The following is a 15,462-nucleotide window of genomic DNA, read 5'->3' on the forward strand; positions in this document are numbered from 1 at the left end:
AATATGTCTTCCATTCTATAAAACGAGACCAGGAAAACTAGAATACAACAATAAATGCCATATGAAAATATAGTGCAAAGTCGCTGTTTTAATCCAAAAACACGGTCAATTTTTTTTTTTTCTCATTACGCACTGTGTGCTGCAGGATTTTTTTTATACTGCGCACACTGACCACATAGACCCATCATTCTTTCATATCTAGGCCTACCAGCTTTCTCTCACTAGATTTGAGGGCGCTAGAATTTAGGCGTACTAGTATGTCAAAAGCCTTGGGGCGTAAGCTGTGCATGTACTAGTACAGCCAAAACCCTGAAAGGATTAAAATCAGGCATAATCACAGACAACACTACAGACCACTACTCAACCTTTCTCATAACCAATCTAGGTAAATTGCCCGAAGACATTACTAAAGTTACCCTCAGACTACATAACGAGACAGCTGTTAACAACTTTATAGCAGCTATGAATAACATCGACTGGCATAATGAGCTCAAAACATATACAGATATGAATGAATGTATAAATAATTTTCTAAAAAAAAGCCCATTACCTCTACAACAAACATTGCCCTAAAAAAACTAAACAGATCACAGCAAAGAGACTGAATAGTCCCTGGCTAACACTCAGCATCCTCAAATTCATTAACACAAAGCACAAATATGAAAAACAGTACAGAATGGGTCAAATAACTAGAGACCAGCCTAAACGTTACTCATCAGCTCTTACCAGCCTGATAAGATCTAAAAAATTGTATTATGAAAATAGATTACATAACATCAAAGGTGATATGAAAAAGACCTGGAAAACTCTATCTAAAATTCTTGAAACTAAAAAGTTATCCAAAAACAAAACAATCAAATTAACAAAACCAGACAAACCCCTACTCACACCAACTGAAACAGCAAACAGACTCAATGTTTTCTTCTCCACCATAGGAAAAAATCTAGCGAACAAAATACCAAGCTCAAACACCCGTCCATCAGACTACCTCACAGGTACTTACCCAAATACATTTTTCCTAGCTCCAACCAACCTAACAGAAGTCCCGCTCATAATCAACACCCTTAAAAACAAGGCAGGAGACATAAACAACTTGCCTGCTTTTATGTACAAAAAAGCTTCTCAAGTACAGTGGAACCTCTACTTGTGAGCGTGTCCACGTGCGAGTTTTTCCAAATATGAACAGTCAATGGGTCGATTTTTTGCTTCCATACGCGAGTAAAATTTCCACAAGCGAGCAGACCTCAAGGCAGGTTCCTTGACACTGGTGAGGGGCTCTTGCTCTTGATCTCGGGAATTGTATCTCATTTGTTTGTTGGACTATCTTATTGAAACTTGGGCAATGTATGATGGAAAGATGCTTCTTAATGTACACCAAAAATGAAAGAAATCTAAGCATAAATAATGGAGTTCACTTCTCACCAATTAGCCACCCCTTAGCGGTAATTCCAAATGGTTTTTATGGTTGTATTCTCGTTTTTTGGTCTCATTTGATAGAATGGAAGATATATTACAGAAATGGATATGATTTTGATTGCTTTCATGACGAAAAGTGCCTTGAAATTGAGCTCAACCTAGGAGAAATGGTCCATTGCTTGGCTGTTTCAGAGTAAACAATATGCAGTCATGAATGGGTTGACATATTTATACAATTACAGTATTGCAATAAGGAATAACAGTAAATCTTATATTTTTTGTGTGAATAAAAATTACAAATAATTTATATAATAATAATAATGATAATAATATGTTATTTATATTGTTTATTATGTCATATTAGATGAAGTGAGATAGATAAATAAGCCGTAGAGTTGATATTAGCGAAATTATTGAAGTACAGAATTCCACTGGAATGGATTAATTGCATTTCAGTTAATTTAAATGAGGAAAATTGACTCTGCAAACAAGCAAATCCAGTTGTGAGCAAGGTCATGGAACGGATTAAACTCGCAAGTAGAGGTTCCACTGTATTGTCACCAATTATTGCAACACTCTTTAACAAATCCATTGAATCATCTACCTTCCCAACAATCCTCATAATAGCGAAGGTCACTCTGATCCATAAAGGATGTGACCAAGCTGACTTGAATAACTATAGACCAATATCTAACTTACCACTGCTCTCTAAAATCTTTGAAAAATTAATTCATAGACAGATCTGTTTCTACCTCGTCTCACACAACATATTAAACCCTTGTCAGTTTGGATTCAGGAATAATAAAAGCACAAATGATGCTATCATACACATGCTAGAACTAATACATACCACACTCAAAAAGAAAGAAGTCCTGCTGGGAATTTTCATTGATTTACGTAAAGCTTTTAATACAGTCGACCATGAACTGCTGTACTCTAAATTAACGCACTATGGTATCAGAGGCCACTCCCTCAACTATCTAAAGTCATACCTTAGTAGTTAGTAGCAGAGGTCAATATGTGTACACAAATGGTGCAAACTCCTCCACCCAACCAATCACAGTAGGAGTCCCACAAGGAAGTGTCCTTGGACCACTCCTCTTTCTCATCTACATCAATGATCTACCGAATGCATCACAGCTACTCAAACCCATATTATTTGCAGATGACACTACATATGTCTTCTCCCATCCAAACCCAGTCATACTCGCCAACACTGTCAATGCCGAATTGCAGAAAATATCTGCCTGGATGATGACTAATAAACTTACCTTGAATATTGATAAAACCTATTTCATTCAGTTTGGAAACAAAGCTGCAAAAGTTCCACTTAACATAACGCTAAACGGATCATCAGTCACAAGACTTGCAGAGGGAAAATTATTAGGTATCCACCTTGACAGTAGCCTTAAGTTCCAGACACATGTACAACAAATCACCAAGAAAATCTCTATGACTGTAGGCATACTATCAAAGATAAGGTACTATGTTCCACAATCAGCTCTCCTGGCACTGTACCATTCACTCACATCCCTTATCTTACATATGGAATTTGTGCATGGGGATCAACAACATTAAATCACCTAAGACCTCTAATAACCCAGCAAAAGGCAGCAGTCAGAATGGTAACAAATTCCCACTCCCGACAGCATACTCCACCAATTTTCAAAAGTCTAAATCTGCTCACCATTAAGTTAAGAACATCCATACAGTACTTATTCATGTGCCTACTACATACATAGAACAATACATGCAAATATAAACCCTCCACTCAAACTTCTCCTCACCAACCTTAACATTACACATGACCATAACACAAGACACAGATCTCTTTTTGATATACCTCGTGTCCATATCACACTGTGTAAAAACTCTATCCACATAAAGGGCCCCAAAATATGGAATTCATTACCAGAAGATACTAAAGTAACCCGGTCTGAAAATCAATTTAAGACTCTTCTCAAAAGCCACTTAATCACCCTAGACTAAATGCTCAATACTCAGTATTCAAGGCAAAGCTTTGGTTGTGATTTAAGAAGTTTTTTTTTGGGGGGGAGGGGGGCAGAATTGGAGGGATGGTAGTTTGGAATGGGGTAATATCCCGTGGAGTGAGGAAGTGTCACTGTTGCCTTACTTGACATAAATCATGTAGCTGGTTCATGCAGAGGTTGGTACTAGTTTTTTGCTCCATCTGGAGGAGTGTTCACCAGTGTTGAGGAAAGTTTGGAGGGCTTCTGTGCAAGGGTTTAAATAGGCTAGCCTGAGTTTATTGACCCCAGTGAGGACATTTCTTTCAGTAACACAATCTCTGATGCTTGGAATATCAAGTTCTTTCCGCAAATTTAAAATTTTGGCAGTACGAGGCTTAAATCTGCTTTTGATGTAGCCAACAGACATGTAATCATTAGTGAACTTGCCAGAATGGATTTAGGAGGATGGCTTCTCTGCTGGATTCAAGGCTACCTGTTCAGCAAAAAGTCCTCTGTGTTGTTCCAGGGGCATAGAAGTGTAACTAAAGACTGAATTAGGAACCCCACAGGGTGGTGTGCTCAGTCCCATCTTATTCAGTATTCTAATAAATGCCTTACTTAATACTGTGCCTAGCCAGCCCCATCATTATATGATTAGCTTTGCTGATGATATAATGATTCACACCACCAGATTCTCCAACACCCAAAACATCCTTAACCATGTATAGCTTCATGCTCAATGTGTTCACATGATAACAGTCTGGCTAACAATATTTTTAGCTAAAAGTTTGGAAATAGTGAAGCTTCTAGACCTTTGTGGTATAATGTCAGTTGTGGCAAGTGAGGCAGCCCATGGCCTAGTAGGCAAAGCTTTCGCTTCACATGATGAGGGTCCTTGTGCGATTTCCATTTCCGGCAAGAGTGGAAACATTGGGCATGTTTCCTTACACCCCGTTGTCCATGTTCATCCATCAGTAAAAGTGGATACCAGGGTGTTAGTCGACTGGTGTGGGGTCGCATCCTGGGACAAAATTGACCTAATTTGCCCAAAATGCTCTGCATAACAAGGGGCTTTCTCTATAGTAGTATGTCACTGATATCAGCTAGATCTGTATACCTTGTACATGTACTTACAGAAATAAAGATATTATTAACTTTCAGCAACTTTAGTCTCTGTTAGCTGTTTTCATGGATGACTAGTTATACTTATAATAATAATAATAATAATAGTAATATCTTTATTTCTACAAGTACATGTACAAGATATACAGGCCTAGCTAACATCAATGACATACTACTATGTAGAAAGCCCCTTGTTATGCAGAGCATTTTGGGCAAATTAGGTCAGTTTTGTCCCAGGATGCAACCCACAACAGTTGACTAACACCCATTTACTCATTTTACTGATGGGTGAGCATGGACAGCAGGTGTTTTATGGAAATACATCCTAATGTTTTCCAGTTGTACCGGGGATTGACCCCCGGACCTCAGTGTGTGAACTGAGTGTGCTAGTAGTCAAACTATATTGAACATTATTACATGCCCACATTTATTTTTATATTGCATGCAGACATTGTTTTGAGCATCCTACCTGCAGGTGTTTCTGTGTTCCTGAAGTCTGATATTTAATGACCTAGCAGTTTCTCCCACATCTTGTTCCATCCACCACATGGAATTATGTACATATATATTCCTGCACTAGTCGAAGGTTCTCTCTTGTGTTTCTGCACCAAGTCTTTGACTGAAGAAGAGTTGGTGACCATCTTGATGGTTTGGTTGTTAAATAGCTTGACCACATTAGAATATTTAACAACCAAACCAAGATAGTCACCAACTCTTCTTCAACCAAAGACTTGGTGCAGAAACACAAGAAAGAACCTTTGACCAGTGCAGGAGTATACATAATTCCATGTTGTGAATGTGACAATAAATATGTGGGAGAAACTGCTAGGTCATTAAATATCAGACTTCAGGAACACAGAAACACCTGCAGATGAGATGACCAAAACAATGCCTGTGTGCAACATAAAAACAAATGTTGGCACATAATGATGTTTAACGAAGCACAACTAGTCATCAGTGAAAATGACTAACAGAGGCTGCCTTACTTACCACAATTGACAGTAGACCATGAAGGTATAGTGTCAGTTGTGTGTTTCCAAACTTAACTAAAAGATTGCTATCCATATAAGGATTCACTGTCATGTGAACATGCTGAGCATGAAGCTATGCAGCAGGTGTACTGGCCTATGCTAAACAAGTTATACTGAAAACCAGCCCTGTCACTTAGACATTTGTCCAACATATTTTCTGCAATTAGACATAACTCCTGTCTCACTTCACTTTTGCTTCAGGTCACCTGTACTGTCTACAATATATTAACTTGTACCTGCAAACTCTGTATTAGGAGTTAAGAAGCCATTTGTGGCAAAAATTCTCTTGTAAATGTCCTGAACTGTACATAGATGTCTTTTTCCACAGCTTGGCGGTATCACCATTTACAGCCCTTAGATTTAAAGTTTGGTTACACATGAATTGTCAGATTGAAAATGGAATGACAAAATGGCAATACCAAGAGTTTTATGAGTGTAACCTGCTGGAAATATGTCTAGGTAAAACTTTGAAAGGGTATTTTTTTTAATCTTTTTCTTTTTACAACTTACCCATTGTGGCTTTTATTGTACAGTATTTTGAATTCATAAGTGAACAACTTGTTGTCTAATATTTTACTATGTCTGCCACCAACAGTTACAGTGGCAGCAAGAGTCTCAACAGTGGGTCCAGCCACAGTAGTGGTTTTGGCGACAATGCTGATTTTAGGTAAGTCTGTCAACTTGTTCTGTTATCTTATGTAATTACTGGTGATCCTTGCTTAACGAGTATTCATGTTCACATACACAACAGGCTGAAGCTTTAGAGAAGACTTTTTCTATACAACAACCTTGGATGTAACATAGAATAATTGTAGTTTATAGCTTTTCTTTCCCTTCTTCAATGTCATGTTATGTTTTCCCCTAGCCAGAGTGATATCTGACATGTAATTAAATGATGAACATAAGATAGAAGGAGCACTGCAGCAGGCCTAATGGCCTATGCTAGGCAAGTCCAAGTCACACCCATTCATGTACTTATCTAACATAGTTTTAAAGCTGTACAGGGTTTTCACTTCAGTGATGGTACTCAGGAGTTTGTTCCACTCGTCTACAACTCTGACTAAACCAATGTTTTCGTATATCATTTCTAAATCTAAATTTTTCCAATTTGAACCCATTGCTGCAAGTCCTGTCTTGGTTAGACATATTTAGCAGAAGATTGCTTTTTTCAGATTATTAATCCTGGAATGCTATTAACCCAGGATAATCTAAGAAAGCCCAACAGTGCATCTTATTTCTGTTGAAGTTTTTAGGTCCTTCTCCAGGATACTGCCCACAACAGTCTTGTACACCTGTATCTTCTTGATGAGTAACACATGTGCAACAGTTGGGTATCTTTATTGTTGAAACGTTTCACCTATGCAATAGGCTTCTTCAGTCAAATACGTACAGAGAACGTATTGTAGACAGCAGAAGTGATGAGGTAAAGATAATGTAATCAGTCTATCAACCTTGGGGAAATAGTTTTGAGGTGGTTAGTCCCTCAGCCTCCTTGCTCTCGGTTTACAATTTTTTTATCTTTCATCATGACATTTATTATACGTATTCAGTATTCCTGTAAAAATCTCTGGGAATTATTAAGAGAGTCTTTAGGTGTTAGAAGTAGTAATGATGAGAGTAGGTTCCAAAGAGTGTCTGCAATGTAGGTCTGATTCTTATAACAGTTCTGGTAGTTTGAAAGTTCATGAGATGGTTATGGGTGTGTCAGAACATGGTGCAGGTGTTATTAAAGTTGTCCCTCTGACAAGTGTATGTTCAGTGATGTGTTATTTGCATCTCTTAGATATTACCCATATGTAGAAGAGTTCTTATATGTGTACTACAGTTTGGTTAGGAAAGATGGGTTTTCTTTTTATAATGTTGACTTGTTGAGGAACCTTGCTGATTCTACTTTCCCTATTTTTATATTGTTTTTTCTTTCATCTGGCTTTAAAAATCAAGTGCATTTTTGCTTGGTATATGTTTTTTGGTATAAGTGTGGTTTGTTCCTATACATTTGGTGCAATTAGGTAAAGAATTGTAGCTTTCATCTTTACGTTGTTAACACGTACCAAGTGTGTCGACAAGTGAACCTCACTCTCCAAACTCTTCATATAATGACTAACAGAATTAAGGTAAAATAAACTACAGTAATTTTTACCTAGTAATATATTAAAAAAGACTTTACAAATGTGGAGGTGACTGGAAAATAATCATGTTTGTTCCCTACGCTCTTTACTTAACTCTATTTTTTATAGAGCACTATTTTAAGGAATGTATCCTACATATGCTAGAGCTTTTGGTAATTTGTACTTGCTAGAATATTTAAAAAAAAAAAAAATATTCCTCATTTCACTTACAGCCAATGTCCATAAGGCACTGATGTCACAGGAACATATTCCCCATATTATTAGAGGGTATACTCAGGAGCAGCACCAAGGAAGGGATGCTTGGGGGACTTCAGACCCCAAATATTACCTCAGGCCCCACAGTACCTGAAATAATAATAAAAACAGTAACAATAATAACACAGGTTCAAAACAAGTCTCTTAGCGTGTCCCCTTCCAACCAGCCTACCATAAGCTCCCAATATAGAAATTATAACTGCTCCTGGAAATACTGTACAAGAAAGTTCTTCACAAAAAATGCGGTGTAGAATATTGGAGTTAGTTAAAAGAGAGGTAGTAAGTACTACACTCACTTGACTTCATAGCCTCAATATTTAGAAAGAAATATCTTTAATAGTGAATTGTTTTTCTGCCTTAGTAGTACACTATTTTATTTTTAATTTGCCTGGTGTATACTGAACTGCTGAAAGTTTTCTTATTTTTCTTTATTCCAGTAAAAATAGATTGAGAGAAATCAAGCATAAAGACCACAAAAGAAAAAAATCAAAGGAAAAGACTGATAAACTGCTTGTCAAGGAGAAGACTGAGAAGGTTGTCAAAGAGGAAGAGGAAGATAAAGAGAGGGAGAAGACAAGAGCAGTGGAGCGTGATCCCAGACTGAGCAGCGACACAGCCAGCAGTAAGTTAGGTACATCTTATACTTGACCAGATTGAATCATCAAGATTGCAGTAAATGATTTTGTAATGACAGGGGTGGAATAGATTATTTATGAATGAATTCAAATGAATGTAAAGTGCTTGACAAGTGTGAGAAGTGTGTCAAGTTATGAGTGGTCAGATGGTTGGTCATTTAAATTAATAGTTGTATGTATTTGTATTTTTCAGCTGATTTGCTGTTTTACTGAATTGTTTTATTTGCACTAATGTAGTCTTTTGTTTTTGAATTTCCAAAAGCTAACCCCTTCTTTACTCTTGAAAATAATGAAATGCCTTAAAAACTTTGTACAATAGCATACAGCCTCTCCTCACTTAACAACGGAGTTCCATTCCTAAGACCACGTCAGTAAATGAATTTGCCGCTAAGTGAGGAGCATACTATGATGATAGTGAGTTTGCCAACCATCTTTGTTTTAATGTCACTTTTGCACCATTTATAACATTTCTGGTATATTTTTAAATGTTTATACAGGAGTGTACTGTATATTGTAATAAACAGAATAGAGGAAATCAGCTCTAATATAAATTATTTAGATATGCACACTGGTCAGAGAGCCTGTCGTAAGTCCAAGTTGTCAGTAAACGAGTATGTCGCTAAGTGAGGAGAGGCTGTATTTTTTTTACCTCAAATTTCTTAGCAGTTTTTTTTTTTTTTTTTTTGAAAATTATCTAGTCTTGGCAGAATGAAGCATGGCACCTAAGCTAGGTTAGGCAATAAGCAGATTTAATTTAACCATTATTATATCTTGGCAAGAGGCGTGGAGTTAAAAGATAAAGAATCACACACAAAGTGGGAGTTGTCACAGCTGCTCTTTGCTGATGACACTGTGCTCTTGGGAGATTCTGAAGAGAAGTTGCAGAGATTGGTGGATGAATTTGGTAGGGTGTGCAAAAGAAGAAAATTAAAGGTGAATACAGGAAAGAGTAAGGTTATGAGGATAACAAAAAGATTAGGTGATGAAAGATTGAATATCAGATTGGAGGGAGAGAGTATGGAGGAGGTGAACGTATTCAGATATTTGGGAGTGGACGTGTCAGCGGATGGGTCTATGAAAGATGAGGTGAATCATAGAATTGATGAGGGAAAAAGAGTGAGTGGTGCACTTAGGAGTCTGTGGAGACAAAGAACTTTGTCCTTGGAGGCAAAGAGGGGAATGTATGAGAGTATAGTTTTACCAACGCTCTTATATGGGTGTGAAGCGTGGGTGATGAATGTTGCAGCGAGGAGAAGGCTGGAGGCAGTGGAGATGTCATGTCTGAGGGCAATGTGTGGTGTGAATATAATGCAGAGAATTCGTAGTTTGGAAGTTAGGAGGAGGTGCGGGATTACCAAAACTGTTGTCCAGAGGGCTGAGGAAGGGTTGTTGAGGTGGTTCGGACATGTAGAGAGAATGGAGCGAAACAGAATGACTTCAAGAGTGTATCAGTCTGTAGTGGAAGGAAGGCGGGGTAGGGGTCGGCCTAGGAAGGGTTGGAGGGAGGGGGTAAGGGAGGTTTTGTGTGCGAGGGGCTTGGACTTCCAGCAGGCATGCGTGAGCGTGTTTGATAGGAGTGAATGGAGACAAATGGTTTTTAATACTTGACGTGCTGTTGGAGTGTGAGCAAAGTAACATTTATGAAGGGATTCAGGGAAACCGGCAGGCCGGACTTGAGTCCTGGAGATGGGAAGTACAGTGCCTGCACTCTGAAGGAGGGGTGTTAATGTTGCAGTTTAAAAACTGTAGTGTAAAGCACCCTTCTGGCAAGACAGTGATGGAGTGAATGATGGTGAAAGTTTTTCTTTTTCGGGCCACCCTGCCTTGGTGGGAATCGGCCGGTGTGATAATAAAATAAATATATCTAATTCTTAGCATCATTAATATGTATGAAACATTTTGTGATCAGTGTACACCATTTTTTTGCCCTCTGAATTTGCAAACTGTGATGAGCATATAATATCACAAACAAGTGCTCAAGAGAGTTACGTACTTTCTTTCAGTATATTTTTTTTGTGTGGCATTGTGCCTTGTCACTATGATACAAATGTCAATAATTATATTAGTGAAGTACTAGTTATGAATCTCCTTTATTTGATGTGCTGGAAAATTAAAAAAAAAATGCATGTTTGTACAAAGTTAATGCTGTAGATCACTGTCATATGTTTTATGTACTAGTCCATGGAAGGAGAGGCGAGTTTGTTATCAGTGAAACCTGCTAATTTAAATATCTATTGTTACTGTTATGAGGAGTGTTATTCATTAATTACTTGCTTCAGGTATTGCAACAGGAGTTGAGGAGAGCATCTCAACATTCAACTATCACAACAATGACGGGGACGATAAGGCTGATCAACCAACCCTGGTGTATACTCAGGCTCTTAATTACATTCGAAAGATTAAGGAACACTCTGCAGAACAAGGTAAGTAGTTCTTTCTTTCTTTCTTTCAACACACCGGCCGTATCCCACCGAGGCGGGGTGGCCCAAAAGGAAAAACGAAAGTTTCTCCTTTTACATTTAGTAATATATACAGGAGAAGAGGTTACTAGCCCCTTGCTCCCGGCATTTTAGTTGCCTCTTACAACACGCATGGCTTACGGAGGAAGAATTCTATTCCACTTCCCCATGGAGATAAGAGGAAATAAACAAGAATAAGAACTAGAAAGAAAATAGAAGAAAACCCAGAGGGATGTGTGTATATATATATGCTTGTACATGTATGTGTAGTGTGACCTAAGTGTAAGTAGAAGTAGCAAGACGTACCTGAAACCTTGCATATTTATGAGACAGAAAAATGGACACCAGCAATCCTACCATCATGTAAAACAATTACAGGCTTTCGTTTTACATTCACTTGGCAGGACGGTAGTACCTCCCTGGGTGGTTGCTTTCTACCAACCTACTACCTAGGAAGGTAAGTAGTTACAGTAATTAATTTTTGCCCTCATACACAGCTGTGAGTTATATACATATGTTACATACATATGTTACATACATATGTTACATACATATGTTACATACATATACATATGCCATATACATATATTACATACATATGCATATGCTAAGGACATGCGAGCACACTATTCAGTATGTATTAGATATTGTACTAGTTTAGTATTTTTTATTACATTATCTCGGTCAGCAGTGTTTGGTATACAGTAACTTGTTTTAGGATATTTTAGTAAGAATGTCATATAATCGCTGACTTATTGCTATCTGAACATCTTGGCAGTACATCGTAAGATAAGACAAGATTTTGTTTGGATTTTTCACCCTGGAGGGTTAACAACCCAGGATAACCCAAAAGGCAGTGCATCATCAAGGGACTGTATGTCTTACAGTGGTACCCCGAGCTTTGGCCATAATTCTTTCCAGAAGGCTGTTCGAGAGCCGTTAGTGAATGAATCTGTTCCCATAAGGAATAATGTAAATTAGGTTGGTCCATTTCAGACCCCCAAAAATGCTCTTGCAAAAGCACTTACAATAATACAATTACATAATTGTTCGAGTTGGGAGCTGTAAGAAACTTGGGGGCCTCAATCTTGTCCCCAAGATGCGACCCACACCAGTTGACTAACACCTAGATATCTACTTGTTTGCTAGGTGAACAGAACAACAGATGTAAGAAAACATGCCCACTGTTTTCACCCTTTCTGGGGATCAAACCATGGGCACTCAGTGTGTGAAGTTAAAGCTTTGCCTGCCAGGTCATGGGCCACCAGATATAACTGTCACCCAGTCAGTGACATGTCCTTGCTCATTAATGCATCATTTACCGATTCACTAGCAAAGCATATGTCAAAGTATATTTCCACAAGTACATGTATATTTCCACATGATACATACTGTTTATACAGAAATGGGTGACACTTAATTGTATGCAGAAAGCCTATGGTTATGCAGAGCATTTTGGTCAAGTCATCCCTTGCTTAACAATCAAGATAGGAATCACAAGAATATTTTTTTCAAGTTACCAGTAATTGTAATGCATACTTGTGTCTGTTGAATGTATGCGTATGTGCAGTACTTCAGAAAAACTTTATGATCGTAAGAGGAATATGCCTTTCTATATCTTATTTAATTATAATTTATAAGTTATGATGAACCTGAATAATTTATTAGAGGACATAGTGAACTAAGTGTTACAAGCACTGGAAGCTCAGCAAAACTTTGAAACAGACTAAAGAGCTGTGCTCGTGTAACTATATAAAAAGTACTCTAATCACAAATAAGTACTGTACTCATATGGCTCCCAATGTCTTTTTTCTACTAAGACTTATTCATTTATTTTATTTATTTTAGCATGATACAATGTTTGTACATAGATGGTGACATTCGGTTGTTCATGCAGAAAGTCCATAGTTATGTGGAACATTTCAGGCAAGCATAAGCCTAACTTGAAACCACAGTGGCAATAACAATTACTGTATTTACTTTTATATATAAGGACATTAAGGGTGTACTGTTTGAAAAGACATAAAATAAATAAATAAATAAATAAATAAACAGACAAAAATTTTAGGCATTACAGAGAATAAGCAAGCAGACTATTATATTAAAGTTGAATTATGACTACTAGTGAGAATAAGAATATACGTATAGTTTTTCACATATTTGTGGTTTTAATAATTGTTTAGTATATTTTACACACTTCTGCTATATTTATCATATTTGATTAATTGTTAGGATATATTAGGGAAAAGGAGGTCTTTTCTTTACAGTAGCTTCAAAGCTGCTGGCAGAGAGGCTCTGGAGATTTCAAACAGGGAGTTCCAGATTTTAGGGTTTTTTATGCACATTGAGTGTTTACAAAGCTTAAACTGGACGTGGGGAAATGTCACAGAGATTTTTGTGTCTAGTATTATGCCTATGAGTTCTGTTGCATTATTATTATTATAATCAAGGGGGAAGCGCTAAACCCGGAGGATTATACAGCGCCTGGGGGGGGATGTGGAAGGCATTCAGGCTTAATTCGGGGAACTGGAGCACAGATCCAATTCCCTAAATCAAGAGCCAATCACCAACATCAAGGAACCTTCCTTGAGGGGAGTTCTGTTGCAACTATCAAGAAATGTATTGCTTTTGTCTCTCCAGGTAAACTCCAGGTGGTTACAGCTAATGTATTCTCTAGTACAGTGCTATATTGTAAAAATATTCTAGTATTTTTCCTTCCATTATATCGCTGCAATTATTTTTTTTTTTTTTTTTATTATCACACCGGCCGATTCCCACCAAGGCAGGGTGGCCCGAAAAAGAAAAACTTTCACCATCATTCACTCCATCACTGTCTTGCCAGAAGGGTGCTTTACACTACAGTTTTTAAACTGCAACATTAACACCCCTCCTTCAGAGTGCAGGCACTGTACTTCCCATCTCCAGGACTCAAGTCCGGCCTGCCGGTTTCCCTGAATCCCTTCATAAATGTTACTTTGCTCACACTCCAACAGCACGTCAAGTATTAAAAACCATTTGTCTCCATTCACTCCTATCAAACACGCTCACGCATGCCTGCTGGAAGTCCAAGCCCCTCGCACACAAAACCTCCTTTACCCCCTCCCTCCAACCCTTCCTAGGCCGACCCCTACCCCGCCTTCCTTCCACTACAGACTGATACACTCTTGAAGTCATTCTGTTTCGCTCCATTCTCTCTACATGTCCGAACCACCTCAACAACCCTTCCTCAGCCCTCTGGACAACAGTTTTGGTAATCCCGCACCTCCTCCTAACTTCCAAACTACGAATTCTCTGCATTATATTCACACCACACATTGCCCTCAGACATGACATCTCCACTGCCTCCAGCCTTCTCCTCGCTGCAACATTCATCACCCACGCTTCACACCCATATAAGAGCGTTGGTAAAACTATACTCTCATACATTCCCCTCTTTGCCTCCAAGGACAAAGTTCTTTGTCTCCACAGACTCCTAAGTGCACCACTCACTCTTTTTCCCTCATCAATTCTATGATTCACCTCATCTTTCATAGACCCATCCGCTGACACGTCCACTCCCAAATATCTGAATACGTTCACCTCCTCCATACTCTCTCCCTCCAATCTGATATTCAATCTTTCATCACCTAATCTTTTTGTTATCCTCATAACCTTACTCTTTCCTGTATTCACCTTTAATTTTCTTCTTTTGCACACCCTACCAAATTCATCCACCAATCTCTGCAACTTCTCTTCAGAATCTCCCAAGAGCACAGTGTCATCGGCAAAGAGCAGCTGTGACAACTCCCACTTTGTGTGTGATTCTTTATCTTTTAACTCCACGCCTCTTGCCAAGACCCTCGCATTTACTTCTCTTACAACCCCATCTATAAATATATTAAACAACCACGGTGACATCACACATCCTTGTCTAAGGCCTACTTTTACTGGGAAAAAATTTCCCTCTTTCCTACATACTCTAACTTGAGCCTCACTATCCTCGTAAAAACTCTTCACTGCTTTCAGTAACCTACCTCCTACACCATACACTTGCAACATCTGCCACATTGCCCCCCTATCCACCCTGTCATACGCCTTTTCCAAATCCATAAATGCCACAAAGACCTCTTTAGCCTTATCTAAATACTGTTCACTTATATGTTTCACTGTAAACACCTGGTCCACACACCCCCTACCTTTCCTAAAGCCTCCTTGTTCATCTGCTATCCTATTCTCCGTCTTACTCTTAATTCTTTCAATTATAACTCTACCATACACTTTACCAGGTACACTCAACAGACTTATCCCCCTATAATTTTTGCACTCTCTTTTATCCCCTTTGCCTTTATACAAAGGAACTATGCATGCTCTCTGCCAATCCCTAGGTACCTTACCCTCTTCCATACATTTATTAAATAATTGCACCAACCACTCCAAAACTATATCCCCACCTGCTTTTAACATTT

General features: G+C 38.3%; 1 protein-coding gene across 5 annotated transcripts in view; it reads left to right on the forward strand.

Annotated features, from left to right (window-relative positions):
• Positions 1–15,462, forward strand: part of per (period circadian regulator) — a 172,905-nt gene that overhangs the window by 39,482 nt on the left and 117,961 nt on the right. For 3 of the 5 annotated variants that reach the window (XM_070092108.1, XM_070092127.1, XM_070092122.1), the window contains exons 3-5: positions 6,135–6,206; positions 8,361–8,554; positions 10,838–10,981. In XM_070092108.1, the coding sequence (XP_069948209.1) occupies positions 6,135–6,206; positions 8,361–8,554; positions 10,838–10,981 (410 nt within the window). The remainder of the gene's footprint in view (positions 1–6,134; positions 6,207–8,360; positions 8,555–10,837; positions 10,982–15,462) is intronic. The other 2 variants (XM_070092111.1, XM_070092134.1) reach the window with 1 other exon arrangement.

This window comes from Cherax quadricarinatus, chromosome 3 (assembly GCF_038502225.1).
Source record: "Cherax quadricarinatus isolate ZL_2023a chromosome 3, ASM3850222v1, whole genome shotgun sequence".
Lineage (NCBI taxonomy): Eukaryota > Metazoa > Arthropoda > Malacostraca > Decapoda > Parastacidae > Cherax > Cherax quadricarinatus.